Source organism: the organism of the source record quoted next, unplaced genomic scaffold (assembly GCF_019419815.1).
Source record: "Pyrus x bretschneideri cultivar Hongxiangsu unplaced genomic scaffold, Pyrus_bretschneideri_v1 Contig50, whole genome shotgun sequence".
In the NCBI taxonomy this organism is placed as follows: domain Eukaryota; kingdom Viridiplantae; phylum Streptophyta; class Magnoliopsida; order Rosales; family Rosaceae; genus Pyrus; species Pyrus x bretschneideri.
The window spans coordinates 1,328,565-1,356,038 of record NW_025999788.1 but is presented as its reverse complement, the minus strand read 5'-3'; the positions used below and the strand labels follow the sequence as shown (position 1 = coordinate 1,356,038).

Below are 27,474 nucleotides of genomic sequence, written 5' to 3'. Positions count from 1 at the left end.
AGACATGATGTAGCAAGCCCAAGTCCAAATACCCGAAAACCCGGAACCCATTATGATTCGATGACCATTGCTTCCGGTGATATCGTATATTTTCTCTCATCTTCAAATATCTTTGCAATCGTACCAAAAACCAAAACACCAAAAATGGCGTTGCTCATTACTCTGTCTGTTGCCGGAGGTGGTGCTGGATTCCGGTTCTCCGACGACCTCCAAAAGCTGGGTTGTCTTCAACCCAGGTTCTGTCAAAGTCCCACCACGATTTTTCCTCATAAGTGCTTTTGGCAAGCGCCTAGAAGCAAGAACTTAAATTTGAAGTCCAGGGAATTGCCCAGATTGCGTTTGGCTCGCGCCAAGGAAGCTGAAGATAGTTTCACTCCGGTATGTGATTTCGTTTTTCGGGTTTCCAAATCCATGTGACTAGCGTTATGGGTTTTGAATTTTGTGTAATTTCTGCTACTAAATGAACATATTTATGAATTTTTTTTTTTTTTTTTTTTTTGAAGCTTATCTTGTAAATATTCAAACTTTTCGTATGATGTTTTTTTTTTTCTTGTATTGTTTTGTATAGAGTCGTGGTTTTATGAGAAAATAAGTAAAACTTGTAAGGGTTTTTGTTAATTTTTGTGATTTGTGTTCTGTCGTTTTAAACCTTGAATGCTTATGATAGCTGAATCAATGGCACATTGCAGAATGTAAGCGAAGATACAGACGATATGTTTGATGACTTGTTTGATAAATATGGAAAGGTGGTATATAGTAGCAATGACAGGAAGTCACCTAGCACAGAGCTTGATGATGATGCTGAAAGCTTATCATGTAAGCTCATATCATAAGCAATCTGAGCTAGATTCTTTGTTTCAGCCTTAATGTTACACGGGCAACTGATATGAAGATTCTTTCTAGTTTTCATTATTATAATCTCTCGCGTTATGAACCTAGACCTTCAAAATATGCTTATTTTATGAAGCTGATTAGTGATTTCCTGCAATCTATTTAGTTGCTGTTGCAATGGCCAACGTTGCAAATGACGTAAAAGCAGGAGATATAAAGGTCCTATTTGTGAAGCCTCTTGTGTATTGGACTCGGTTTTTCATAATTGCCACAGCATTTTCTCGTCCGCAAAGTGATGCAATTGCGTAAGTGCTTCAAACTTTAAATTTTTGAATGTTTATGTTTGATTTGCATGATAAATTGTGTGGCAGACTTGGAAGAAATATTTGATTTTATCTTTATGCTGCAATTAAGGTCCCGGATAAGAGATCTGGCAGAGGAGAAGTATGGAAGAGTTTCATCTGGGGACTCAAAACCCAACTCATGGACCCTGTTGGACTTTGGTGAGTTTTAATCCTTCACATTGTAGTGAAATTTTTTAATCATGGCTTAATTGGAAATATCGGATGTGACGTTGAACTCATTTTAGATTTACATTGATGCAGATTCCATGGGTAATATATAATATGAACCTTGTGCTTTTATTTTGCTTACCTATTTACTGTATCTTTCTACTCCATTCATGGTTTTTGGCAACTGAGATGTGGTACCTGTTTGAAATTGTTATTGCGGTGCTAATGTGAAACAATTCATATTGTTTGATTGATGTGGGAGTAACTATTTCCATATGGTAGTATACCAAGCCGCATGTAGCTTTCTTATATGACCCTTTTGACTTATTTAGATGAAACTTGTTATCAATAAGTGTTCTTAGCCAGTCAAATTTTTATTTTTTGAGTGCATGCACTTAAGTGAAATTTTAGGTTAAGTTTGTGAAAACTTTCCTTCAAATGTTGAATTAATTTTGGTAGTCAACCGGTATGCTAGCAGTGCTATATATATATGATACACATATAAGGTTTTAAACTCAATTTTTTAGGAGAATATCTTGATTGTTATGTTGTAATAAATCAACCTGTTGAGGTTCAATAGGATGGGGTCCTTGAGAATTATATTGTTTCTCTCTGTATCTAGCAACATGGTTTTTTAAATCAACGCTCTAACTCTTTGAGGACTATTGCCAAGACGGTCCCAGTGCCCATAGCACTCACCAACATATTCAATTTCCCCAATTAAGCTTTGTTGTTACTCTGCTTTGTGAATTTCAACCCCATTCTTCTCAAGTTTATTTTAATTTTATTTTTTCTTGGGTCATAACTATGCATAAAGGGATAACATTCTGTACTGAATTAATTGTGTATTGTGTCTACTGTTCTAGAACTTTCAAGACATGGCTGCATGTTCTGTTAGGTTCTAGCTGTTATACATTTTAAATTGGGAAGTATTGTAGTATCAGTCTGTTGGGAACTTGATTTTGCTAGTCATAAGATACCTGAAAATGTTGTTTTCTGGTCATGATTTTGGTGTCCTCCGACATATTTGCACAGCTATGGGGTCAATAATTAGGGGTCTGGTGATTCGTTGTAAGCGTCAGAGTGTGGTTGCAGTGTCTTTCTAGAAATTGTTAAATTTGCTGACAAATTCTTATTCAAGAATTCTTGATCTAACCCAGAAGGCTTCACTCGTGTCTTAATTCAGGTGATGTTGTTATTCATATATTTCTTCCACCACAGCGAGCTTTCTACAACTTGGAAGAATTCTATGCTAATGCTACACCCGTTAAATTGCCTTTTGAAAACCAGTCACCATTTCGAGGCTGAGAAAAGCCTTGAAGTTACGCGGAAAATTCAAACTGAGTGCTGTGGATGCTGTGGATGGCTACTGCAGATCTGTAAACCTCTACCAGTTTTGGGCCCTTGAACTAGTCTCACTTGCAGAGTGACAGAAGGTTACCGAACAGGGTTTCTGGGCAATACCAGTTATAAAATGCAAAGGGCACGTTGTAATGTGTAAACACTAATGCAACTTTAAGGAGCGCTTCTGTTTTCTCGGGGCATCCAAACGACCTGAGGCTTGTATCTACCGGCCATGCGCGGTTATGTTTAGAATCATGAAAATCTATCAGGCGTCTGTATTATTAACTGTGAAACATAAGTTGCACTGTATAAAACAGAGTACAAGATTGGTTAAAGGAACATCTGCCAACAAGATCAGGTGCTCTCTCTTTATTAATCTACAACTCGCACTGGAAAGCTTTCGAAATTCGAATTACAAGTGTAGTATTACAGTATCAAAACCTACACCATATGGAATGTGCGACTATCTTTCCAAAATTCACTCCTATCCATGTTTCGTTCAGCGCTTTTCCGATCCTATTGCTCCCGACACGATATGTGTAGCAGATGAAGGTTCCACATACATGCCGTCCGCTTTGTCAACTTTTCTCAAAACGTCTATACAAACCAAAAACTTAGTATGGGCAGTATGAATCACGATTGTCATCCTACGAGAATCGCGTGAAGTTGGACCACGCTTCTGGATGCCATGTATTGGAAGTTACAAGTACTGTTATCGGCCATCCAAGTCGAGTCAAACAATTCCTGCAGGAAGAAAAAAAAGGACGAATATCAGTTCGCATAGTAGGCATCAACTTTGTTGAGGGAAATGCAGCCCAAATGAGCTATATCAGGGAAAGAACTGCAATACAACTAATTGTCCAATTCTGTGTTGCATTTACACAACAGAGAATTAACATATACCACGGAACTCCTGCAACGAAAAATACCACCATTGGCAAAGTTTACTTTTCTGTTCTTAATTCTACCAACAGAGAGAAGCATATAACTTCTATTCCTAGCACAATCTTTAGACACTATGTTTCACTGGCATATATCGTACTATGATTTCACATATAATGCGTGCGCCAAGAGAAATAATATGTGATTATCTGCAAAGCATTGAACTAAAGAGAGGAATATAACATGTAAGGATGCTTGGTTATTCAAATCCAAACTTTTTTACTTGATTGCTAGAATGGGACTTACAGTTACAATTAACCGAGTGTTGATTGGCCAGCCTGTCCAGGTTCAGTTAGACTTAACTCCATATCATGAGTAGCTGTCCAACCAGGTTCATAGGCTTCAAGGAAACCGATCTTTGCCTTGTTGGGGAGATCATGGGGATGAACAAATGGCACCCCGTGTGGCCACCCAATCTCCGTTCTTATATTGGCACATGGGCTATCAAGTATCTGCATGTGATTCTCACACTCCTTCAGGTTGCAGAACCTCAGCTTGATTCCCTTCTTGTCTGCAATGTCTTGAACCCTTTCCTTCAGGACTCTCTGGGCCTCGACCCGTAATCTCTTGGAAGGTGGCAGAGGTTTGGTTCTTTCACTCTTTCTCCTCCTCAACAAAGGCTTCATAGATCCTGTACCAGCATTTCATCGACCCAAGGACCTGCTGTTAAAAGCTTCTCACTAAGAGATACACATAAACACGTGCAATCCAATATCAAGAGGATTCAAGAGACGGAGATAATTTTAGAAGATAAAACTAGATTGAAGATCCTTGTTTATGACAGCAGAAATGCGAAAACTATTAAGTTGTTGACGATTACTATCAATAGAGTTGGACTTAATTTAGCTTATACATCGAACTTATTTTTGGTGTGTGCATGTGCTTTAGTCAGTAAGACCAATCCTAATTAAAGTAAGCTGTCATTAAAAAAATTTCATTCATGAAATCAATTTACAGTATGTAATAAGCAGGCAATTGGTAAAGAAGATTAAATGCAGCATACCATCTTGTGCTGCATGGAAATTGGAACTTTGGAAACTGTGTCTGTTAAAGAGTTGATCGGTGGGGTGAGATCTCTGCATAAAGTCATCAACCGCTACTGGAAGCTGGAACTGAGCTTCAACTCCATGACCAGCAGCTCTCATCTCTGAACAACTAAGATTGGTCATGGATTTAGGCATGAGTTTAAAAGCCAAAGAACATCGCCCAAACAAGTTGCTTTGTGCATTAGCAGTCTCCGTTCTCTGCAGTGCAGGGTTAACATATCCTGCAGTTGCCTGATAGAGTGCAAGTCCAGGGTAAACAATAGCTTCTTGAGGACCAAGATCTTCGTCCACAAGAACCCAACGACCCTGAAAGTCCTTTATGTGTAGACCAGCCTTGTCTGACTTGACAAGAGATATCAAGCTTTTGTCAACTTGATGCTCATGGTCAGAAAACATAACCAACTGGCCATCCTCTTGGGTCGTAAAACTATGGTGTTGTGTCCCCTGAAATGATGGCCTTGCATGACAACAGACAGATAATACTGAAGAAGATATTTCCCGGTTTCTTAAGGGAACATTATCAAGTACTTCAGTAAATGGTGAGCTCCTCAAGTTCAAATAGAAGCTGATAGCGTCCAATATATCTCGAGCTGCCTTTGCAAGCAATGAAAATATATCTGGTAAAGCTGCTGGAGGAAATTCCATTGTGTTGTCGGGCTCTAAAGGAGTGAGTCCAGGTCTGTAATCATAGGTTTCTAGCCACAATTGAGGATCTGCATTATAACCGGAAGTCTTGCACCAGTCACGAGGGTCATTGTTATTAACCATATCTGCAGCTGGGTATGATGATTTCTGGTGGAAGTAGAGGCGAGCCGAATCTAAACCCGACCTCAAAAGAGCCCCATCACTCACTGGAAACTGAATGATGGCAGCAGAATAGAGTGCTAGTGATTGTGACAAAGTCGAAACAGATAGTTTGTAAGAATCTGATGGAAGGCCTTCAGCAGGTGCCAGATCAGTTAGCTTCACACGACCTAGAGATGTCAGGCCATTACCTGCCATGAAACCCTTTGGGTATACTTGCTACCTGATTTTGAAGAGAGGCACAGGTTACCACTGACAAACTCAAAAGTAATAAACTGAAAACAGCATAATCATTCGTCAATCAGACCTTGACCCCTAAGTTGAAGCCACAAAAACTGAACCATCTACGTATTGTAAAGAAAGCATAAGCAGCATAAATATATACATACAAATATATGTGTGTACAAAAATGAACATTTTATATTGAAAAAGGGCTCTCCTAAGGTCCTTAAAAAAGTCAAGCTGCTCAACTATTGATCGTATATGTACGCTAGAAATGCAAGATCTATGGTACGTTGCATGCCAAGGGGACATTTGACCTATGTATAGATAAAGTTATAAACCAAGTTTTTCCAATCACTAGTATGAGCAACCAACACAAAAACTTTTCTTATTAAACTTCGATCTAATAATCTCGTTAGTCAGGAAATTGAAGTGATGTCCAAAATCTGCCACAGTGTCATCTAAACTCAACACAAACTAGCAGTCTGGCAAAGTCAAACGATTGTCTGATACGAAAAAAATAAAATTGCTTAAAGTTCTGCAAAATGAAGACTACATGCTACAGCATCCACCGGTAACACTCGTCCAAACACTAAACCAACGTTGCAACCATATTTCTTCCAAGTATATTGTCCAAACGGGGTAGTCTTTGCTCATACAGAAGATTGAAAATCTTTAAACACACTCGATGCAGCGAGGAACGATTACTGTCTCCATTAAGATTTATGCAACTGTTAAAATGTTGGGTTTGTTTCAAAAATTGTATTACTTTCCTCCCCAATTTTCAAACAAACAAATCATAAGTGACAAGAACCCATAAGACCAATTGGCAACAATTTGCAATCCAGATTTAGCTTCATTAATTGTTACCCATCAACTAATTCAATCCAAAACGTGGAAAAAAAACTGGAAAAATTTGTTTCCTTTACTTAATCTAATAAATATAGAAATGGTTCAAGAACACGGGAAATTCCCAATTCTCAAAACAAACAGAGAGAGAGAGAGAGAGAGAGAGAGAGAGAGAACTGACCTTTATTGGTAGAAAATGTTGCAGAAGCCAGCCAACCCAGAAGAAAGTTAAATTCAGGGGAAGATTAGGGCTTTACAAAAGGGAGAGAGGAGCGGAACAAACAACACAGTGCCTTTTTTTCTGTTTCTTTTTTACACCTTAATGGTGGATTTTACTTGCGGCTACCAAAACTTGGTGATGAGATGAAAATTTTGGATTTGTCGAAAGCCATATCACCTATTCCAGAAAATTTTCATTCTGACGGAACACAAGTGGTAAATTATTTGTTTTTATATAAGAGGTGGAAAATTTTATTTTTTGAGTTATTAATGTTTTAGCATACATATTTCACATTTATATAGTGGCACGAGGTATAACACCCCGTGTGCCGGTCACACTGAAAAATCTCTTCTACTTGAACATATCTTTCCGCGTCTCATTTTGGAGAAATTTATGTAAGAAGTAGCTAGTGTTATTCACACGTGTATTTTTATCTTTCAAACACCTTTGTTAATATTTGGCCTTGATTTTCTCCAATTTACTCAATCCAAAGAGCGAATATTGAAAAGATGTGTGAGAAGTAAAAATGAGTGTGTAGACAGTGGTGGAGCTAGAAAATTTTCATCGGATGGGCTAGTTTAAAGATTTAAATTTATAAACAAAGAAACTTGATATTATATTTTTTACAGTATCAGCTAACTCAAGAAAATTTTCACAAAGTGAACCAAGAACTTTCGTTATTCAAACAAATTCAAACTTCTACATATACAAGAAGTGATGAGAAAAAAGATGTGAGAAAAAGAGATAGTTTGTAAACTATATTATATAATTAAACCGAGAGAAATCGAATCAGTGACTAAATATATGGTAGGCTATATTCGAAAATCCATAAAAATTACATGTAAAATTTTATTTTCTACAAAAATCTCCCTAAGCTACAACCCAGGATAGCCCTTAATGTAGCTCCGCTGGTGTGTGCAGATAGCATTACCCTTTTTTTATATACAATTGTTATTTGGGGTTTTTAATCTGTTTTGGGGAATTCAACAACACCGTCATAAAACTTATTTTCATAGAACTTTTGTTGTTTTGTAAAATTTTTCAAAATTCATTTAAAGCGTTTCAAAAATGTTCCAATTGATGAAAATTTGTTCTAGCCACATACTAAAATATGTTAGAATTTTTCTTCATTGATTTTTTTTTTTCGCCTTAAAAATGAACAATGTTTGGCCACTCAAGAATGAAAATGCCTCATAAATAGTTCATAATACTTTTTATCAATTCCTATGTAACATCCCACATCATCCAGGGAAGTGGATCCTGTAAGCCTTATATGTATATTCTCATCTCTACCTAGCACGTGACTTTTTGAGAGCTCACTGGCTTTGAGTTCCATCGGAACTCAGAAGTTAAGCGAGTTCAGACGAGAGCATTCCCAGGATGGAAGTTCTTGTGTGTGAGTTCCCAAAAACAAAACCGTGAGGGCGTGGTCGGAGCCTAAAACGGACAATATTATGCTACGGCGGAGTCGAGCCTAGGATGTGGTGGAGCCCGGGTGGGGATGTGAAAATTTGGCATCAAAGCCAATCCCTGGTCGGAAGTGCGCCGACAAGGATATCGAGCCCCTAAGGGAATGGATTGTAACATCTCACATCGCCCAGGGGAGTGGATCCTGTAAGCCTTATATTTATATTCTCATCTCTACCTAGCACGAGACTTTTTGAGAGATCACTGGCTTCGGATTCCATCGGAACTCCGAAGTTAAGCGAGTTCGGACGAGAGCATTCCCAGGATGGGTGACCCACTGGGAAATTCTTGTGTAAGTTCCCAGAAACAAAACCGTGAGGGCGTGGTCAGGGCCCAAAGTGGACAATATCGTGCTACGGCGGAGTCGAGCTCAGGATGTGATGGAGCCCGAGTCGGGATGTGAAATCCTACCATATGTTTTTATATAGCTCAATCACTAAACAATATCATATTTTATTTTTTTGCTGAAAAATTATCTTTACGAATCGATTTATAATATGACAGTTCTAATTATATTCACAAATTTTTGCGAATCGGCCTAAAGAGTGTAGCTATGTGACAATGACTTATATAACATTGCCTTCCAATTGAAGAAGTTATAGGAAAATCAAGACACAAAATAAAGACGAAAGTGTGTACGAAAATCATTTTCCAAAATTTTATCGAGCCTCAACTACTGAAATAGTGACTTCATTAGCTGAGCATGCTTTAGAAGAATAATTGGTTTCGAGTTCAGTTAGATCCCTTTCACTATAAAAACCAGGTTTTAGAGGTGGGGGCAACACACCTTCACCACCCAACATTAGAACTATAGCTGACATGCTCGGTCTGTCTTCTGGATTCCGCTGCACGCACAAAAGACCCACATGAATCGTTCTTACAACTTCATGCAGAGTGACGGAGTCCTCTACTGATGCATCAAGCAGTTTGAGAGGCCTGCCTTCTGTGTGTAGCATCCATGCCTAAAACATGAAAACAAGTCTACTTAGCAGAAGTAGCAGAGTCGAGCAATGAGAATTTTTAACTTGACATTTGATGTTGTCACACTCACATGTCCAAGAAGGTTGAGTTTGTGGTCTGGATGAGAGAATCCTCTATTTCTGCTCCCGCTCACTATCTCTAGCACTAGAACACCAAAGCTATAGGCATCGGACTTTATAGAGTAGAAACCATCAATTGTATATTCTGGGGACATGTAACCACTGCAGACGAATGTGTCAAAAAACATTTTTATACACAAAGAATCTAGACTTTCTAGTTTCTATTAGTGTTTTTGAAAATTCGTAAAAAAAGAGTGGTACAATTATGTTTTAGGATACTTACTATGTTCCGACCACTTTCCTTGTTTTTGCTTTCGTTTCATTTCCTCCAAAGCTTCTAGCCAGGCCAAAGTCTGAGATTTTCGGGTTAAATTCACTGCCTAATAAAATGTTACTTGCTTTGAGATCTCTATGAATAACTCTCAATCTAGAATCTTGATGAAGATAGAGGAGCCCTCGAGCTATCCCATTAATAATTTCAAAGCGCTTTGGCCAGTCTAATAACATCCTTCTTCTTTGATCTGCAAAATATCATAATTCACAATTGTCACAAAATACATTGTGCTAGGCTGCTAGCATAAGCTGACTAATCGAACTAAATGCAAGGTTTTTGAGTGGTCAAACCGAAAATAAAGAAGTCTAAGCTCTTGTTGGGCATGAACTCGTAGATCAGTATCATCTCGTCTTCTTGAATGCAGCATCCAAGAAGCTTCACTAGATTCCTGTGCTGAAGTTTGGCAATATGTGTAACTTCATTCTTGAACTCGTCGAGTCCTTGTCTAGAACTTTTTGAAAGCCTTTTCACTGCAATTTCTTGTCCATCTTCCATCGTACCCTGAAATCCATCAGCGTATGTTATGACCAAAATTCATACTTTGTAGTTTGCACACTACTTGTATCCATCATTACATATTATGACCAGAAGTACATGTATCTATACAACTTCAAAACTATGATGGATTATCTGGTTTTACCTTAAAGACAGATCCGAAACCGCCTTCACCAATTTTGTTTTCAATTGAAAAGTTACTGGTTGCAGAAACTATAGTCATCAAGTCAAATAACGGTAATTCCAGATCCTCCTTTTGGTTGCGTCCCAGTTTTCCTGCAAAGATGCAGTGATGGGTGAAAAAAATTCCCTATACAACTGAACTATGTAGTTTGGAAAGCAGAGGGGCACAATAATACGACCAACTTACCACCTTTTTGGTGCTGCTTCTTCCAAACATAAAACAACAGGGTAAGGCCCATGATCAGCAGTCCGATAGACAACATAGTAGTGCTTATTATGATTCTCATTTTCTTTGCATTGGTTTCAGAGTATTTAGCGTTGATCTTTGTATCGTCTTCATGATCTATGAATGATATTTTTGAAGACAGAAAATCTATGAGTCGGACAGTAATAAATAAATAAAAACTGTATAATCTCTATCATCCAACTAATAGTTTCTAGTTTGTGAGACAATTCTAAAATAAGATATTGCTAATTGTGTCAAAATTCAAAGTTTAAACTGTTAGTATTAGTACAATGTTTCACCTCGTTATGTCTTGACTTTGTTTCGAGCATATGATTATGACTAAATGCATAGTCACCAACAAGTGTTTTTTACATACCTTTTTCTGCTGCGGCCATTCTTATATAAATATCTTGCACGTTTTCAGCAATGTATACTATATCAATTAGATCACCGTACCACAGCAAGCACCCAGTTCCTCCATCCCGGATATCCAAATTTGAATAAGCCGTGCAGGAGCAGTTCTTCATGCACACCATCTCACATTCCTTGAGGTTCATACTTTTGTTAAACCAGGATTGTTCTGTGCTAGGCAATTTCAACCCCGAGTACTTTTGGAACACGTCTCCGGTGCAATTTAGAGAAGTCTTTCTCACACAACCATTAGACCAATCTGCCAAATCCCATTCTTTCGGAAACTTTGGTGTAAATCCTTTCAAACAGCTACACACCGGGGACTTTTGAATGTTACATGCACCATGTACACCACACAATGCATAGTTGTCACAGTCATCAATTTGGACTGTTTGGTAAAGAACCCAACCTTTGGTTCTATCAATCCATGTGTAGCGCTGCAGAAGTCCATCTGAAGTTAACATCAACCTTGAAAAGATTGAGCTGTTGTGAAGCTTGTAACTGTAGTACATTTCATCACGCTCAGAAACAAGACTGTATGTGTATATAGAGTTTTGATTTAACTGAGGGTTTCCACTGAACCAGACTCCATTCCATGGTCCAGACCGAAATTTAATGACCGAACCTTCCCTCACAAATAATTCTGCATATCCTTTGGGACCAAGTTGATTTGTACAATTGCCTTGAGAAGGATCCTGAGGACTTTTCCACGATCTAAGATGCCAATTGAAGCCTGTAACCGTGTTCCTACCAATCTTCATACCTGGTAAGAATGTGTCGCCAGGGTAATCAAAACTTTGCCACAGAAAGTTCTCAGAGTCATCATCACTCCTATCTATCACGACAAGATTACCCGAATCCAAAAGACGTGCCACTGGATTCTGTGCAGTTCTCGATGTGTTGGAGGACCAAACTGTGCTCATGTTGTGGTTGAGGACAAGAATTCCAGAGTTGGTGACCTTTAGAACGCCGGACAAATCACCCAGGGGCTTGTCTCTGTTGGCAACCCATACAATGGTTGTAACAGATATGTGCTTGTACCATATCCCCACGTACCGTCTATTAGAAGCATCAGGACTGCAAAATCCTAGCTCAAACGTACCGCCAGTTGAAACTACAGTCTCACCGTCTCTAATGGACTGAAATGTACTCGTGGCGTCATCAGCTATGGAGAATACTGCTGCGAAGATGAGCAACAAAGAAGAGTAGAAGAGGACCAAGCACATCTTAGTTGAAGCTTTCAACGGATTTTTCATTAAATTCATGGGAACATATATTGTCCCTCTACGCCCTTCTTACGTGTATGATTTCGCATTTTTGCCGTCATTTTTGAATACATAAATGCCAAAAACAGCCCCTACATTTGACGAAGAGAGCAGCCCCTACATTTAGACGAAGAGAGCAGCCCCTACATTTGACTTGAATACACAAATGCCAAAAACAGAGTTTCAAATAAGAGCATCTCGGGTGGGAGAGAGTATGCCTTGTAACCGGTTGTATGTCCCTTTGTGTGTGCGTGTCTCTCTCTCTTCGCGTGAATTTTTTTATAGCAAAGTCAATAATTTTCAGAATGATTCCAGGGATGCTACTGCCTTCTTTTTATGCCATTGTGTCTACCGTTCCCTGCTGAATTTCTTTGTATCTGTTTCTCTTATTGTTTTTGCTTCTGCTTTGGGTTGTTCTTGGCTGCTGATTGTGGTTGTTTTTTGCAACCTTGTTTCCAATGCTGTCAGTTGCCTCAGTTGCTTTCATGTTGTTGGTCGTTTTTCAGCTAAGTTGTACCAAAACAAAATGTTCAATCCTGTATTGCAGTAAACATAAGAACGTACAGTAAAGCTATTGAATCTGAATCACAATAGTTCAAATGTATAATCTAATCCAATTGAAATCTATAAATGATAACTATTTAATCTCTCTAATTCAAACTTCAAACTCGAGTACTGTAAAAGTGACTTCATAGCTGAAAATGCCCTACCAATCTTCAAACTCGAGTACTGCAAAAGTGACTTCATTAGCTGAAAATGCTCTAGCCTTGTTTGCACAAGGATCGACTTTGAGGTCCTCTAGATCCCTTTCACTGTAAAAACCAGGTTTTTGAGGTTGAGACAATGCACTTTCACCACTCAACATCAGAACTACAGCCGGATTTCGCAGCATGCATAAAACGCACATGGATCGACCGCAAAAAGTCATGTGGATTACTAAAGTCTCCTACTGATGTATTGAGTAGTTCAATGGACTTGCCTATTTTGTGTTAATTCCATGCCTAAAAGATCACAACCACCAATCGTACTGAATAAATAGAAGTATAAAGAATCGAGTAAATATAAACAATAATGCTAGACGAACCACATTTTATATTTTAAGCGGAATCGAATCCATTTTACAAATGAGTTATCGTCACCAGATGTTACTAGAGAAGTCACCGTCACACACTTTATATCATTAGCTAATGCAGTCAGAATATAGTCCCCCTAGCATAATTCGACGAAAAATTATCAACTTGACAGCTGGCACTTACATGTCCTAGCAGGTTGAGGCTATGGCCTGGATGAGAAAATCCTTTGTTTCTCTTCCCATTCACTATCTCGAGCACCATAACACCAAAGCTAAAGATCAGATTTTATCTAGTAGAACTCATCGAAGACATATTCCGGGGACATGTAACGTAACCAGTGCAAAGCAATGCATCAAGAACTATATTTCACAAGCAAAGCAAGTAAATGTGTTCCTACCGAGTTTTGTACCCAGTAGGAATGTGTCACCAGGGTAATCAAAACTCTGCCACGTAAAATTCTCAGGGTCGGTACGATCATTACAATCTGTCACAACAAGATTTCTGAATCCGAAAGCTGCGCTGCTGGATTTGACGCAGATGTTGGTGTGTTCGAGGACCAAACGCTTGTCCTGTTAGTATCAACAAGGACAAGAATTCCAGGGATGGTGACAGTGAGTAGACCTGATGAATCAGTGAGCGGTGTCTCTCGGTTGGCTACCCATACGAACTTTTTTACTTGATTGCTAAATTGGGACTTACAATTACAATTAACCGAGGGCTGACTGGCCAGCCTGTCCAGGTTCGGTTAGACTTAACTCCATATCATGAGTAGCTGTCCAACCAGGTTCATAGGCTTCAAGGAAACTGATATTTGCCTTATTGGGGAGATCATGGGGATGAACAAATGGCACCCCGTGTGGCCATCCAATTTCCATTCTTATATTGGCACAGGGGCTATCAAGTGTCTGAATGTGATTCTCACACTCCTTCAGGTTGCAGAACCTCAGCTTGATTCCCTTCTTGTCTGCAATGTCTTGAACCCTTTCCTTCAGGACTCTCTGGGCCTCGACCCACAATCTCTTGGAAGGTGGCAAAGGTTTGGTTCTTTCACTCTTTCTCCTCCTCAAGAAAGGCTTCATAGATCCTGTACCAGCATTTCATCGATCCAAGGACCTGCTGTTAAAACCTTCTCACATAAGAGATACACATAAACACGTGCAATCCAATATCAAGAGGACTCAAGAGACGGATATATTTTAGAAGATAAAACTAGATTGAAGATCCTTGTTTACGACAGCAGAAATGCGAAAACTATTAAGTAGTTGATGATTACTATCAATAGAGTTGGACTTAATTTAGCTTATACATTGAACTTATTTTTGGTGTGTGCAGGTGCTTCAGTCAGTAAGACCAATCCTAATTAAAGTAAGCTGTCATTAAAAAAATTGCATTCATGTAATCAATTTACAGTATGTAACAAGAAGGCAATTGGTAAAGAAGATTAAATGCAGCATACCATCTTGTGCTGCATGGAAATTGGAACTTTGGAAACTGTCTGTTAAAGAGTTGATTGGTGGGTTGAGATCTCTGCATAAAGTCATCAACCGCTACTGGAAGCTGGAACTGAGCTTCAACCCCATGACCAGCAGCTCTCATCTCTGAACAACTAAGACTGGTCATGGATTTAGGAATGAATTTAAAAGCAAAAGAACATCGCCCAAACAAGTTGCTCTGTGTATTAGCGGTCTCCGTTCTCTGCAGTGCAGGGTTAACATATCCTGCAGTTGCCTGATAGAGTGCAAGTCCAGGGTAAACAATAGCTTCTTGAGGACCAAGATCTTCGTCCACAAGAAACCGACCACCCTGAAAGTCCTTTATGTGTAGACCAGCCTTGTTTGACTTGGCAAGATATATCAAGCTTTTGTCAACTTGATGCTCATGGTCAGAAAACATAACCAACTGGCCATCCTCTTGGGTCGTAAAACTATGGTGTCGTGTCCCCTGAAATGATGGCCTTGCATGACAACAGACAGATAATACTGAAGAAGATATTTACCAGTTTCATACGGGAACATTATCAGTACTTCAGTAAATGGTGAGCTCCTCAAGTTCAAATAGAAGCTGATAGCGTCCAATATATCTCGAGCTGCCTTTGCAAGCAGTGAAAATATATCTGGTAAAGCTGCTGGAGGAAATTCCATTGTGTTGTTGGGCTCTAAAGGAGGGAGTCCAGGTCTGTAATCATACGTTTCTAGCCACAATTGAGGATCTGCGTTATAACCGGAAGTCTTGCAACAGTCACGAGGGTCATTGTTATTAACCATATCTGCAGCTGGGGATGATGCTTTCTGGTGGAAGTAGAGGCGAGCCGAATCTAAACCCGACATCAAAAGAGCCCCATCACTCACTGGAAACTGAATGATGGCAGCAGAATAGAGTGCTAGTGATTGTGACAAAGTCGAAACAGATTGTTTGTAAGAATCTGATGGAAGGCCTTCAGCAGGTGCCAGATCAGTTAGCTTCACACGACCTAGAGATTGCAGGCCATTACCTGCCATGAAACCCTTTGGGTATACTTGCTACCTGATTTTGAAGAGAGGCACAGGTTACCACTGACATAACTCAAAATTAATAAACTGAAAACAGCATAATCATTCATCAATCAGAATCTCCTCTTTTTTTGTCTTATGAGAATTTTGGAACTCCTTGACCCTAAGTTAAAGCCACAAAAACTGAACCATCTACTTATTGTAAAGAAAGCATATGAAGCATAAATATATACATACCAATACATGTGTGTACACAGATGAACATTTTATATTGAAAAAGTGCTTTCCTAAGGTCCTTCAAAAAGTCAAGCTGCTCAACTATTGATCGTATATGTACGCTAGAAATGCAAGATCTATGGTACGTTGCATGCCAAGGGGACATTTGACCTATGTATAGATAAAGTTATAAACCAAGTTTTTCCAATCACTAGTATGAGCAACCAACACAAAAACTTTTCTTATTAAACTTCGATCTAATAATCTCGTTAGTCAGGAAATTGAAGTGATGTCCAAAATCTGCCACAATGTCATCTAAACTCAACACAAACTAGCAGTGTGGCTAAGTCAAACGATTGTCTAATATGAAAACAAATAAAATTGCTTAAATGTTCTGCAAGATGAAGACTACATGCTACAGCCTCGACCGGAAACACTTCCAAACACTAAACCAACCTTGCAACCATATTTCTTCCAAGTATATTGTCCAAACGGGGTAGTCTTTGCTCGTACAGAAGATTGAAAATCCTTAAACACACTCGATGCAGCGACGAACGATTACTGTCTCCATTAAGATTTATGCAACTGTTAAAATGTTGGGTTTGTTTCAAAAATTGTATTACTTTCCTCCCCAATTTTCAAACAAACAAATCATAAGTGACAAGAGCCCATAACACCAATTGGCAACAATTTGCAATCCAGATTTAGCTTCATTAATTGTTACCCATCAACTAATTCAATCCAAAACGTGGAAAAAAACTGGAACAATTTGTTTCCTTTACTTAATCTAATAAATATAGAAATGGTTCAAGAACACGGGAAATTCCCAATTCTCAAAACAAACAGAGAGAGAGAGAGAGAGAGGAGAGAGAGAGAGAGAGAAAGAACTGACCTTTATTGGTAGAAAATGTTGCAGAGGCCAGCCAACCCAGAAGAAAGTTCAATCCAGGGGAAGATTAGGGCTTTACAAGAGGGAAAGATGAGAGGAACAGACAACACAATGCTCTCCTTTTTTATTTTATTTTATTTATTTATTTACATTTACCACTTAACTTGGTGATAAGATGGAAATTTGCTTGACCAAAAAAACTAACAAAAATTTCAAAAATTTTTTAGTTTTAATTAAAAATGATAAATAAATGTGTGGTGAATAGTATCAAGGAAGGATAAAAATATGGTTTTTCATTAAAAGTGAACAATACCAAAAATGTTTCGTTAAAATTTTCTTTTTTTATATACAATTATTATTTAAGGTTTTTACTCTGTTTTGGGGAATTCAACAAAAACGTCATAAAACTTATTTTCGTAGAATTTTTGTTGCATTGTAAAATTTTTCAAAATTCACTTAAAACATTTCGAAAATGTTCCAATTGACGAAAATTTGTTCTAGACACATGCTGAAATCTGTTGGAATTTTTCTCTGTTGATTTTCATTTTTTGGTCTTAAAAATGAACAATGCTTGACCACTAAAAAATGAGAATTCCTCACAAACGGTTTGTAATACTTTTATTGATTGTTTTTATATAGCTTAATTGTAAGATCCCACATCGCCCAAGGGTGAGGATCCTGTAAGCCTTATATGTATGTTCTCATCTCTACCTAGCACGAGCCCAGGATGTAGTGGGGGCCCGGACCGGGATGTGACATTAATGAATAAACAATATCATATTTTATTGATTGTTTTTTCTTTTTTTGGTTGAAATATTATCTTTACAAATCAATTTATAATATGACAATTCTGATCATATTCACAAATTTTTGTGAATCGGCCTAAAGAGTGTCGCTATGTGACAATGACTTATATAACATTGTCTTCCAATTGAAGAAGTTAAAGGAAAATCAAGAGACAAAATAAAGACAGATGTATGCGAAAATCATTTCCAATATTTTATCGAGCCTCAAGTAGTGATATAGTGACTTCATTAGCTGAGCATGCTTTAGAAGAATGACTGGCTTCGAGTTCAGTCAAATCCCTTTCACTATAGAAACCAGGTTTTAGAGGTGGGGGCAATGCACCTTCACCACCCAACATTAGAACTGCAGCTGACATGCTCGGCCTGTCTTCTGGATTCCGCTGCACGCACAAAAGACCCACATGAATCGTTCGTACAACTTCATGCAAAGTGATGGAGTCCTCTACCAATGTATCAAGTAGTTCGAGAGGCCTGCCTTCTGTGTGTAGCATCCATGCCTAAAACATGAAAACTAGTCTACTTAGTAGAAGTAGTAGAATCGAGTGATAAGAAATTTTAATTTGACATTTGATGTTGTCACACTCACATGTCCAAGAAGGTTGAGTTTGTGGTCTGGATGAGAGAATCCTCTATTTCTGCTCCCACTCACTATCTCTAGTACCAAAACACCAAAGCTATAAACGTCGGACTTTATAGAGTAGAAACCATCAATTGCATATTCTGGGGACATATAACCGCTGCAAACCAATGTGTTAAAAAATGTTTTTATAAGCAAAGAATCTAGACTTTCTAGTTTCTATTAGTGTTTTTGAAAATTCGTAAAAAAAGAGTCGTACAATTGTGTTTTAGGATACTTACTATGTTCCGACCACTTTCTTTGTTTTTGCCTTCGTTTCATTTCCTCCAAAGCTTCTAGCCAGGCCAAAGTCTGAGATTTTCGGGTTAAATTCACTGCCTAACAAAATGTTACTTGCTTTGAGATCTCTATGGATAACTCTCAGTCTAGAATCTTGATGAAGATAGAGGATCCCTCGAGCTATCCCATTAATAATTTCAAAGCGCTTTGGCCAGTCTAATAACATCCTTCTTCTTTGATCTGCAGCATATCATAGTTCATTTCACAATTGTCAAAAAATACATCATGCGAGCATAAGTGGACTAATGGAACTAAATGTAAGGTTTTTGAGTGGTCAAACCAAAAATAAAGAAGTCTAAGCTCTTGTTAGGCATGAACTCGTAGATCAGCATCATCTCGTCTTCTTGAATGCAGTATCCAAGAAGCTTCACTAGATTCCTATGCTGAAGTTTGGCAATATGTGTAACTTCATTCTTGAACTCGTCAAGTCCTTGGTGAGAACTTTTTGAAAGCCTTTTCACTGCGATTTCTTGTCCATCTTTCATTGTACCCTGAAATCCATCAGCGTATGTTATGGCCAAAATTCATACTTTGTAGTTTGCACGCTACTTGTATCCATCATTCCATATTATGATCATAACTACATATATCTATGCAACTTGGAAACTGTGAAGGACTATCTGGTTTTACCTTAAAGACAGATCCGAAACCGCCTTCACCAAGTTTGTTTTCAATTGAAAAGTTACCGGTTGCAGAAACTACAGTCATCAAATCAAATAACGGTAATTCCAAATCCTCCTTTTGGCTGCGTCCTAGTTTTCCTGCAAAGACGCATTTACGGGGGTGAAAAAAATTCCCTATACAGCATAACTATGTAACTTGGAAAGCAGAGGAGCAGAATAGTACAACCAACTTACCACCTTTCTGGTGCTGCTTCTTCCAAACATAAAACAGCAGGACCAGGCCCATGATCAGCAGTCCGGTAGACAACACAGTAGTGCTTATTATGATTCTCATTTTCTTCGCATTGGAATCAGAGTATTTAGCGTTGATCTTTGTATTGTTTTCATCATCTACAAGTGATATTTTTTAAAATAGAAAATCTATGAGTCAGAGAGTACTAAATAAATAAATAAAAACTCTATAGTGTTTGTCATCCAACTAATGGCTGCTAGTTTGTGAGACAATTCTAAAAGAAGATTGCTAATTGTGTCAAAATTCAAGGTTTAAACTGTTGGAATTAATACAACGTTTCACTTCGTTATGTCTTGACTTTGTTTCGAGCATTTGATCATGAATAAATGCATAGTCACCAACAGCTGTTTTTTACATACCTAGTTCCGATGAGGCCATTCTTATATAAATATCTTGCCCTTTTTCAGCAAAGTATCTTATATCAATTAGATCGCCGTACCACAGCAAGCACCCGCTTCCTCCATCTCGGATATCCAAATTTGTATATGCCGTGCAGGAGCAGTTCTTCATGCACACCATCTCACATTCTTTGAGGTTCATACTTCTGTTAAGCCAGGATAGTTCTGTGCTAGGCAATTTCAACCCCGAGTACTTTTGGAACGCATCTCCGGTGCAATTTAGAGAAGTCTTTCTCACACAGCCATTTGACCAATCCACCACATCCCATTCTTTTGGAAACTTTGGTGTAAATCCTTTCAAACAGCTACATACCGGGGACTTTTCAATGTTACATGAGCCATATACACCACATAATGCATAGTTGTCACAGTCATCAATCTGGACTGTTAGGTAAACAAACCAATCTTTGGTTCTATCAATCCATGTATAGCGCTGCGCAAGTCCATCTGAAGTTAACACCAAGTTCGAAAGGATTGAGCTGTTGCGAGGCTCGTAACTGTAGTACATTTCATCAGGCTCAAAAACAAGACCGTATGTGTATAGAGAGTTTGGATTTAACTGAGGCATTCCACTGAACCGGATTCCATTCCATGGTCCACTCCGAAATTTTATGACCGAACCTTCCCTCAGAAACATTTCTGCATATCCTTTGGGACCAAATTGATATGTATAATTACCTTGAGAAGGATCCTGAGGACTTTTCCATGATCTAAGATACCAATTGAAGCCTGTAACTGTGTTCCTACCAAGCTTCGCACCTGGTAAGATTGTATTGCCAGGGTAATCAAAACTTTGCCACAAAAAGTTCTCAGGGTCATCATCACTCCTATCTATCACGACAAGATTACCCGAATCCAAAAGACGTGCCACTGGATTATGTGCAGTTCTCGATGTGTTTGAGGACCAAATTGTGCTCATGTTGTGGTTGAGGACAAGAATTCCGGGGTTGGTGACCTTCAGGACGCCAGACAAATCAGTGAGGGGTGTTTCTCTGTTGGCAACCCATACAATGGTTTTAACAGAAATCTTCTTGTACCATATCCCCACGTACCGTTTATTAGAAGCATCAGGACTGCAAAATCCTAGCTCAAACGTTGCGCCAGTTGAAACTACAGTCTCACCGTCTCTAATGGACTGAAATGTACTCGTGGCGTCATCAGCTATGGAGAATAGTACTGCGAAGATGAGCAGCAAAGAAGAGTTGAAGAGGAGCAAGCACATCTTAGTTGAAGCTTTCAATGGATTTTTCATTAAATTCATGGAAATACAAATTGTCCCTCTACTGCTGCAACAATGAGCAGCAAAGTAGAGTAGAAAAGAAGCAAGCACATCTTAGTTGAAGCTTTCAATGGAATTTTCACTAAATTCGTGGGAAAGCAGTGAAAATCAAAGACCTCAATTGTCCTTCTACTCCCTTCTTACATGTATGATTTCGCATTTTTTTGTCATTTTTGACTTCAATATTGTTGAATAATTGCGCACATGGGAAGACAAATTACTAAGTTGCAAGGGAAGATAAATTGTTCTCCAGTGTGAAACTGAGGAAATTATCGGAAGCAGACATCGGACTCGGTCCAAGAATGATATAAATTAATATATAGTAGCATTATTTTTGGAAAAATCAGACGGAGAGAGCAGCCCCACATTTGACTTGAATACACAAATACCAAAAACGAGTATAAAATAAGAGCATCTCGGATGGGAGAAAATATGCCTTGTAACCGCTTGTATGTCCCTTTGTGTGTGTGTGTGTGTCTCTCTCTCTCTCTCTCTCCACGTGATTTTTTTTATAGCAAAGTCAATATTTTTCAGAATGACTTCAGAGATGCTACTTTCTTTTTTTTTGTTTTTTTTTCATGCCATTGTGTCTACCGTTCCCTGCTGAATTTCTTTGTAGAAGTTTTTTGCTTTCTCGGAGTCTCGGTTTCTCTTGTTTGTTTTTGCTTCTGCTTTGGGTTGTTCTTGGTTGCTGATTGTGGTTGTTTTTTGCAACCTTGTTTTCTTTGCTGTCAGTTACCTCAGTTGCTTTCATTTTGTTGGTTGTTTTTTAGTTAAGTTGTACCAAAAATGTTCAAAAAATGTTCAATCCTGTATTGCAGTAAACATTAAAACGCACAGTAAAGCTGTCGAATCTGAATCGCAGTAGTTCAAATGTATAATATAATCCAATTGAAATCTATAAACGATAACTATTTAATCTCTCTAATTCAAACTTCAAACTCGAATACTGTAAAAGTGACTTCATAGCCGAAAATGCCCTACCAATCTTCAAACTCGAGTACTTAACCGTGTTCCTACCAATCTTCAAACTCGAGTACTTAACTGTGTTCCTACCAATCTTCATACCTGGTAAGAATGTATCGCCAGGGTAATCAAAACTTTGCCACAGAAAGTTCTCAGAGTCATCATCACTCCCATCTATCACGACAATATTACCCGAATCCAAAAGACGTGCCACTGGATTCTATGCAGTTCTTGATGTGTTGGAGGACCAAACTGTGCTCATGTTGTGGTTGAGGACAAGAATTCCGGGGTTGGTGACCTTCAGAACGCCGCACAAATCAGCGACGGGCTTGTCTCTGTTGGCAACCCATACAATGGTTGTAACAGGTATGTGCTTGTACCATATCGCCACGTACTGTCTGTTAGAAGCATCAGGACTGCAAAATCCTAGCTCAAACGTACCGCCAGTTGAAACTACAGTCTCATTGTCTCTAATGGACTGAAATGTACTCGTGGCGTCATCAGCTATGGAGAATAGTACTGCGAAGATGAGCAGCAAAGAAGAGTTGAAGAGGAGCAATCACATCTTAGTTGAAGCTTTCAATGGATTTTTCATTAAATTCGTGGGAAAGCACTGAAAATCAAAGACCTCAATTGTCCCTCTATGCCCTTCTTACATGTATGATTTCGCATTTTTGCTGTCATTTTTTACTTCAATATTGTTGAATAATTGGGCACATGGGAAGACAAATTACCAAGCTGCAACGGAAGACTAATTGTTCTCCAGCGTGAAACTGAGGAATATCGGAAGTAGACATCGGACTCGGTCCAAGAATGATACTGTCTTAGCAAAATATATAAACTAATGTATAGTTGTTATAAATAAGTCAAAGTTAAAAGGAATAATCTTTTTAATTGTAGGTGCAAGGTAGATGTAAAATGCCACACTAAAACTATAGCACAAAAGGATAACAAATAAAAGGCAGAGAAATAGATGATGTTACTGATATTTCTCTCTCGTTTTCTTCTTATATTTTCTGTATCTTGAAAACATACGGAGTGCTCTATTTATAGAGCAACTCCAAATTGATGCAATTAATGCATTTTGAAACTTACGACACTTCCTTTGACAATACAATTTCTATGTATTTTTCATATTCAAATTTCACTTTGCATGGGCATTGAAAACTTCTGCCCATGTTGAAGAATTCTGCTAATGAACTGTGGGCATTCATTGCCATCAGACTTTTCAACAATAGTAGCATTATTGTTGGAAAAATTAGACGAAGAGAGGAGCCCCCACGTTTGACTTAAATACACAAAAATGCCAAAATGAAGTATCAAATAAGAGCATCTCGGATGGGAGAGAGTATGCTTGTAACCGGTTGTACTAGCAAATACGTCCGCACGTTGTTGCAGGAACCATTTGTTTTAGGCGTAATCTGATGAATAAAACACATTAAGTTGAATAAGAATGTCCCCATGATTAGTCTTCTTGTTTATTTTTCACAAACCAATCACATTTAAAATCCAAGTACAAAAGCTTTCAAAAGATAAAAAAAAAATTTATATAACTAATTAGACTTTGAACATGCAATCAGGGCATATAATCGTATACCTAAAAATAGCAAGGAACTGGCTTCTTCTTCTCACAACCAGAGTTCCTGAAATTTCAAAAGAAAGTAAATCCGTTAGCAATTCAGAGAATTGGAGGACCAAATTGTATTAAATTTGAGTTAAATGAGCAAAGGTACACCAATTAAATGAGAAACTAAACACATTTCAAATCTATGTAATAGAAGAACAATTATGTTAAGACTCCCAAGATGGTGTCCTGAGCACAAAATTATAGGTTAAAGGTAAATCCAAATCCAAAGCACCAACCTTTTAACCCAAAATGAAAACAAAAAGCAGGGAACATATATTTGGGTTTTATTATTAGATTTTCTAAATCCTCAATTTGAATGTGTTGTAAAGATAATACCACCAACTAAGGGTGGCAATCTGACAATCGTTGTGCATGTCATGTCGACTCTATGCAACGGAATATATAAAATAAGGACAGCAGCAAAGAGCACCCATCTCTGCATTTCCACCAACATAAACAAAAGGGTCAAAATTTGAGTTTCTGATGACAAATGACACTTAAAACGGGCTCACCATCTCTTATTACTTATTCACAGTGTATAGTAAGATCAAGTATCACATTCATACACAATAATATCTAGTATTAAAGCTCTTTTGAGTTTCACTTCAAAACCTGAAGTTACAGCTTTAGATTATAATCACATTCATACAAGATAATATTTAGTACTAAACTTTTTCGAGTTTAACTCCAAAACTCAAGTTACAGCTTTGGATTATAATGTTCCCCTTAGCCAATGATCATTCACATTCAACAAAACCATTCCATCTGCTTCATTGATAAAGATTCATCAGCTATTTAACTCTACAAATAAGATGAACATATAAAATTTTGAATTCAAATCGAATCACACAAACAAATTAGTTATGAATTGAGAACTATACCTTGCATGCAAGCCAAAATCCTGCCAAGAGGTTGGAGTAGCCAAAACCCGAACCCCTTTGCCTGCCATTGTCAATACCTGAACTGTGTTCTTCGGATTAGCCTGCCCAGTTTACAAGCGCGATTGCTGAAAAACTGAAGTGGCTTTACAATTTCATAAAAAGACAAACTTGATTAAAAATAGAAAGCCACACCTCAGAAACTATCCAATCTCTTCCCTGGATTGGATTTGATTGCCTCAGATTCTACTCTTTCAGCCGCACCCTTTGGAGTCTGGAGTTTATTTGGAAAACGTCCCGGAGTCCAGTTGTGCGGGGAGATTCAAGCAGATGCTACAGCGCAAGCCGTCAGATTTGGACAAAGTGGTGGTGGTGGCTGTCTAGAGGCATATCAAAGCCAAAATTTAAACCACAATCCATCCCAAACTCTCAGAATCAGAACAAAAAGAGGCATGAAATCACAGGATTTAAGTGAATTAAGGCAGGGATGAAGCTCATCTTATAGTCAAAATATCAACTATTGAATTCCATGTTGCTTCTGCAATCATTTACCATTCTAAAACCATTACTCTATATCCAGTCGTTGTAGCTTGCAAAGAGTTGTGGATATGAATTTTAGTCAAAGTTAGAAAGATTATGTAGTATGCAAGGCAGATAGGAAAGTAAGAGGATTTACTTTTCCACCACATCGTCACCTCTAGTTCTGTTCCAAACAACGTCCCAGTACCTGTATTATAAGTTTACATATATCAAAGTTCAAACAAACCACAGAATATGCATGTATTTAGTAAACGAAAGAAATCAGTGCTGATATTTGTATATCGAAGATATAAAACCGTGTAGTTGCCCTCTATTCGATAAGGGCACTCAAAATCGAAAGATATGGTGGTGATGCAGATGCTAAGATTAGCAATTGGATTAGCTTTTGTTCTACAATTGGGGATGCAGATGCTAAGATTAGCAATTGGATTAGCTTTTGTTCTACAATTGGGGATGCAGATGCTAAGATGGCTTTGGAAAACAAAGTAATTGGAGTCATACGTTTCCAAATCAAGAGAAGAAATGACAAAATTTATCATAAATTAGAGGCATACCTTTCTGAAGTGTGGAATTGGAATCAGCAGAAAATTGGCAGTACCCTGAAATTAACAACAAATTTAACAAATTGGATGATGAAAATCAAAACAGAGAAGCCCTAAGAAGCAATTAAAAGGGAAAGAAAGTACGTCTACGATGAAGTTCAGATTGGGAGGGTGTGATAAGAAGAAATATTGGAGAATCTAATATACACGAAATATTCAGGATAAAGAAACTTCAAGTAGACAAATATAAAGATGAATGGGAAAAAAAAAACATAAGATTCTAGAAATAGAGGAAAAAAGAAGATCGATATCTAGCACCTACACACTGTTGCATTGAGTGGGGTCAAATCCGGAAGGCAGATTTCCACTTGGGATGGGCTCCATCTGCACATTGCAAAAAGTAGAAAGAAGATAGACAAATAATTCTAGAAAACCTAAGACCGTATCACAGATGATGCTACCCCCAAATAATCTATGAAAATGCACTAAAATCCCAAGAAAAGTATGAAACCAAAGAATTCAAAACAAAATTTTTGCAACCAAAAACAAATGTAATGACAATATACATTTGCTACTTTGATAAGTTCCGGTCACCCATTCAAAATTAATTACAAACAGAATAAAATTTGAGCAATTGATAATTGTAAATCGTTTGCAATGCTGACATGCATAAGCAATTCAGAGACGATGAATAACTTTTTTTGCATATAGAAGTTGAAAACATAATATTGAGAGATTATGAGATTTTGGAAAACCAAAAAAGTCTGATTCCTAAATTAAAAGGTGATTTGAATTCCAAAGAATTTGTGGAAACCGTTGAACAATTTCCAATGTAACCTTCTGGTAGAGTTTGCTATACTGAGAAAACCCCAATTCTCACTTTAAAATAATGAAATTTAGACCTTTTTTGATACATTCATACCCCAACAGTAACAAATTTGTGTGAACAACTAAACCTATCACAACCTTACCAACACACCAATCTTCTGCACATTCTGAAACCCACAAATATATAAATCGAGACAACAGACGAACAAAAAGACAATAACTTTCCCACGTTTCCTCGGCAACCAAACAGAGATAAAGGACAAAAAATAAAAACCAACAGTAAAAATGGTAGAAACTTTCCCACATTTTCTCAGCAACCAAACAGAGAAAAACGAAAAAAGAATCAAAACCCATGTGAGAAAATCCAAAAATTTAGCCAAAGGAAAGAACTTTAGCCATACCCATAACTCCACTAACGACACTGCGGACGGCGCAGTTGCTCCAAATGTCTTGGCCGTGCATCTCCTCCACCGTAGGTGGCCGTCTGGGCTCAATCGGCGGCTTCTCGACGTCTCTCGAGGCCCTAGGTTCGTTCTCCGGATTCGAGACCATAACTGTAAAGCTTGAATGGGCAGCGAAATCAGCAACAACTCATAAATGGTCAGTTGTTTTGGAAGTCGGAAAGGGTGAAATTTTTGGATCGGTTAAAAAGGGTGGCGTTTTGGGTTCGCCGCCATAGACGTTTTGAGAGAAGTCTGAAACATATTCCAAAGAAATTATAACTTGGAATTGGTGACCCAGGGGGAGTTCTTGATAAATTACTGGAATTTGGTTGGTGAGTTTTGTTGTAAATGTTAAAAATATATCTGGGTTGGAGCTGAATAAAAAAAGATAAAGTCAGGAGCATAATGATATACATAAATGGATGCCAAAAGGGCAGATGACGCATCCCCTTTTTCCCAGAAATTCCCATCATAAGAA

The 27,474-nt window shown here is 38.1% G+C and overlaps 5 protein-coding genes and 1 long non-coding RNA gene across 11 annotated transcripts; 1 reads left to right on the top strand and 5 right to left on the bottom strand.

Annotated features, from left to right (window-relative positions):
- The first annotated feature begins 94 nt into the window (after window positions 1–94).
- Window positions 95–3,099, top strand: LOC103952005 (protein Iojap, chloroplastic). The gene is made up of 5 exons (XM_009363527.3): window positions 95–378; window positions 690–816; window positions 998–1,136; window positions 1,246–1,334; window positions 2,530–3,099. The coding sequence occupies exons 1-5, from the start codon at window positions 145–147 to the stop codon at window positions 2,649–2,651; spliced, it is 711 nt and encodes a 236-aa protein (XP_009361802.2). The 5' UTR covers window positions 95–144; the 3' UTR covers window positions 2,652–3,099.
- Window positions 2,940–6,975, bottom strand: LOC103952051. The gene is made up of 4 exons (XM_048569827.1): window positions 6,732–6,975; window positions 4,633–5,702; window positions 3,876–4,260; window positions 2,940–3,431 (listed from the first exon to the last, which is right to left on the bottom strand). Exons 2-3 carry the CDS (start codon window positions 5,675–5,677, stop codon window positions 3,884–3,886), a joined length of 1,422 nt encoding a protein of 473 aa, XP_048425784.1. The 5' UTR covers window positions 5,678–5,702; window positions 6,732–6,975; the 3' UTR covers window positions 2,940–3,431; window positions 3,876–3,883.
- A 1,816-nt stretch (window positions 6,976–8,791) lies between these two features.
- On the bottom strand, window positions 8,792–22,975 carry LOC103952004 (G-type lectin S-receptor-like serine/threonine-protein kinase At4g27290). 2 transcript variants are annotated; one of them, XM_048569899.1, is made up of 8 exons: window positions 22,241–22,975; window positions 10,892–11,689; window positions 10,477–10,632; window positions 10,252–10,382; window positions 9,902–10,112; window positions 9,561–9,798; window positions 9,289–9,439; window positions 8,792–9,199 (listed from the first exon to the last, which is right to left on the bottom strand). In XM_048569899.1, exons 2-8 carry the CDS (start codon window positions 11,685–11,687, stop codon window positions 8,897–8,899), a joined length of 1,986 nt encoding a protein of 661 aa, XP_048425856.1. In that variant the 5' UTR covers window positions 11,688–11,689; window positions 22,241–22,975; the 3' UTR covers window positions 8,792–8,896. The 2 variants fall into 2 exon arrangements, with proteins under 2 accessions (XP_048425856.1, XP_048425855.1); XM_048569898.1 differs by lacking the exon at window positions 22,241–22,975 and having other exon boundaries at window positions 10,480–10,632; window positions 10,892–12,216.
- Window positions 12,739–16,984, bottom strand: LOC103952052. Its single transcript, XM_048569905.1, is given in 4 exon segments — window positions 12,739–14,348; window positions 14,721–15,285; window positions 15,288–15,787; window positions 16,862–16,984. Coding segments are annotated over 3 exon segments (1,077 nt in total). The 5' UTR covers window positions 15,763–15,787; window positions 16,862–16,984; the 3' UTR covers window positions 12,739–14,311.
- LOC103952053 (G-type lectin S-receptor-like serine/threonine-protein kinase At4g27290) lies at window positions 17,625–21,357 on the bottom strand. Its single transcript, XM_048569897.1, has 7 exons — window positions 19,855–21,357; window positions 19,438–19,593; window positions 19,211–19,341; window positions 18,861–19,071; window positions 18,523–18,760; window positions 18,251–18,401; window positions 17,625–18,161 (listed from the first exon to the last, which is right to left on the bottom strand). The coding sequence occupies exons 1-7, from the start codon at window positions 21,152–21,154 to the stop codon at window positions 17,859–17,861; spliced, it is 2,490 nt and encodes an 829-aa protein (XP_048425854.1). The 5' UTR covers window positions 21,155–21,357; the 3' UTR covers window positions 17,625–17,858.
- Window positions 22,976–23,242: 267 nt separating the features above from the next.
- LOC103952003 lies at window positions 23,243–27,474 on the bottom strand. Of its 5 annotated transcripts, none has more exons than XR_007252902.1 (8): window positions 26,955–27,474; window positions 26,044–26,109; window positions 25,738–25,782; window positions 25,320–25,370; window positions 24,839–25,023; window positions 24,647–24,747; window positions 23,736–23,781; window positions 23,243–23,559 (listed from the first exon to the last, which is right to left on the bottom strand). It is a non-coding gene; the product is annotated as an uncharacterized LOC103952003 (long non-coding RNA). The 5 variants fall into 5 exon arrangements; XR_007252904.1 differs by having other exon boundaries at window positions 26,048–26,109; XR_007252903.1 differs by having other exon boundaries at window positions 25,870–27,474.

What these genes read in the sequence shown, in the direction of transcription:
- LOC103952005 (XM_009363527.3), top strand. Translation starts at nt 145, where the DNA reads ATGGCGTTGCTCATTACTCTGTCTGTTGCCGGAGGTGGTGCTGGATTC. An exon ending in TGATGCTGAAAGCTTATCAT is followed by an intron (nt 817 to 997) that starts GTAAGCTCATAT and finishes CAATCTATTTAG; the next exon opens with TTGCTGTTGCAATGGCCAAC. An exon ending in ATGGACCCTGTTGGACTTTG is followed by an intron (nt 1,335 to 2,529) that starts GTGAGTTTTAAT and finishes GTCTTAATTCAG; the next exon opens with GTGATGTTGTTATTCATATA.
- LOC103952051 (XM_048569827.1), bottom strand. Translation starts at nt 5,677, where the DNA reads ATGGCAGGTAATGGCCTGACATCTCTAGGTCGTGTGAAGCTAACTGAT. An exon ending in TTTCCATGCAGCACAAGATG is followed by an intron (nt 4,261 to 4,632) that starts GTATGCTGCATT and finishes ATGCTGGTACAG; the next exon opens with GATCTATGAAGCCTTTGTTG.
- LOC103952004 (XM_048569898.1), bottom strand. Translation starts at nt 12,191, where the DNA reads ATGAATTTAATGAAAAATCCGTTGAAAGCTTCAACTAAGATGTGCTTG. An exon ending in CTTAGACTTCTTTATTTTCG is followed by an intron (nt 9,799 to 9,901) that starts GTTTGACCACTC and finishes GATATTTTGCAG; the next exon opens with ATCAAAGAAGAAGGATGTTA. An exon ending in AGGAAAGTGGTCGGAACATA is followed by an intron (nt 9,440 to 9,560) that starts GTAAGTATCCTA and finishes ATTCGTCTGCAG; the next exon opens with TGGTTACATGTCCCCAGAAT.
- LOC103952053 (XM_048569897.1), bottom strand. Translation starts at nt 21,154, where the DNA reads ATGAATTTAATGAAAAATCCATTGAAAGCTTCAACTAAGATGTGCTTG. An exon ending in GAAGCAGCACCAGAAAGGTG is followed by an intron (nt 19,342 to 19,437) that starts GTAAGTTGGTTG and finishes GCGTCTTTGCAG; the next exon opens with GAAAACTAGGACGCAGCCAA. An exon ending in CTTAGACTTCTTTATTTTTG is followed by an intron (nt 18,761 to 18,860) that starts GTTTGACCACTC and finishes GATATGCTGCAG; the next exon opens with ATCAAAGAAGAAGGATGTTA.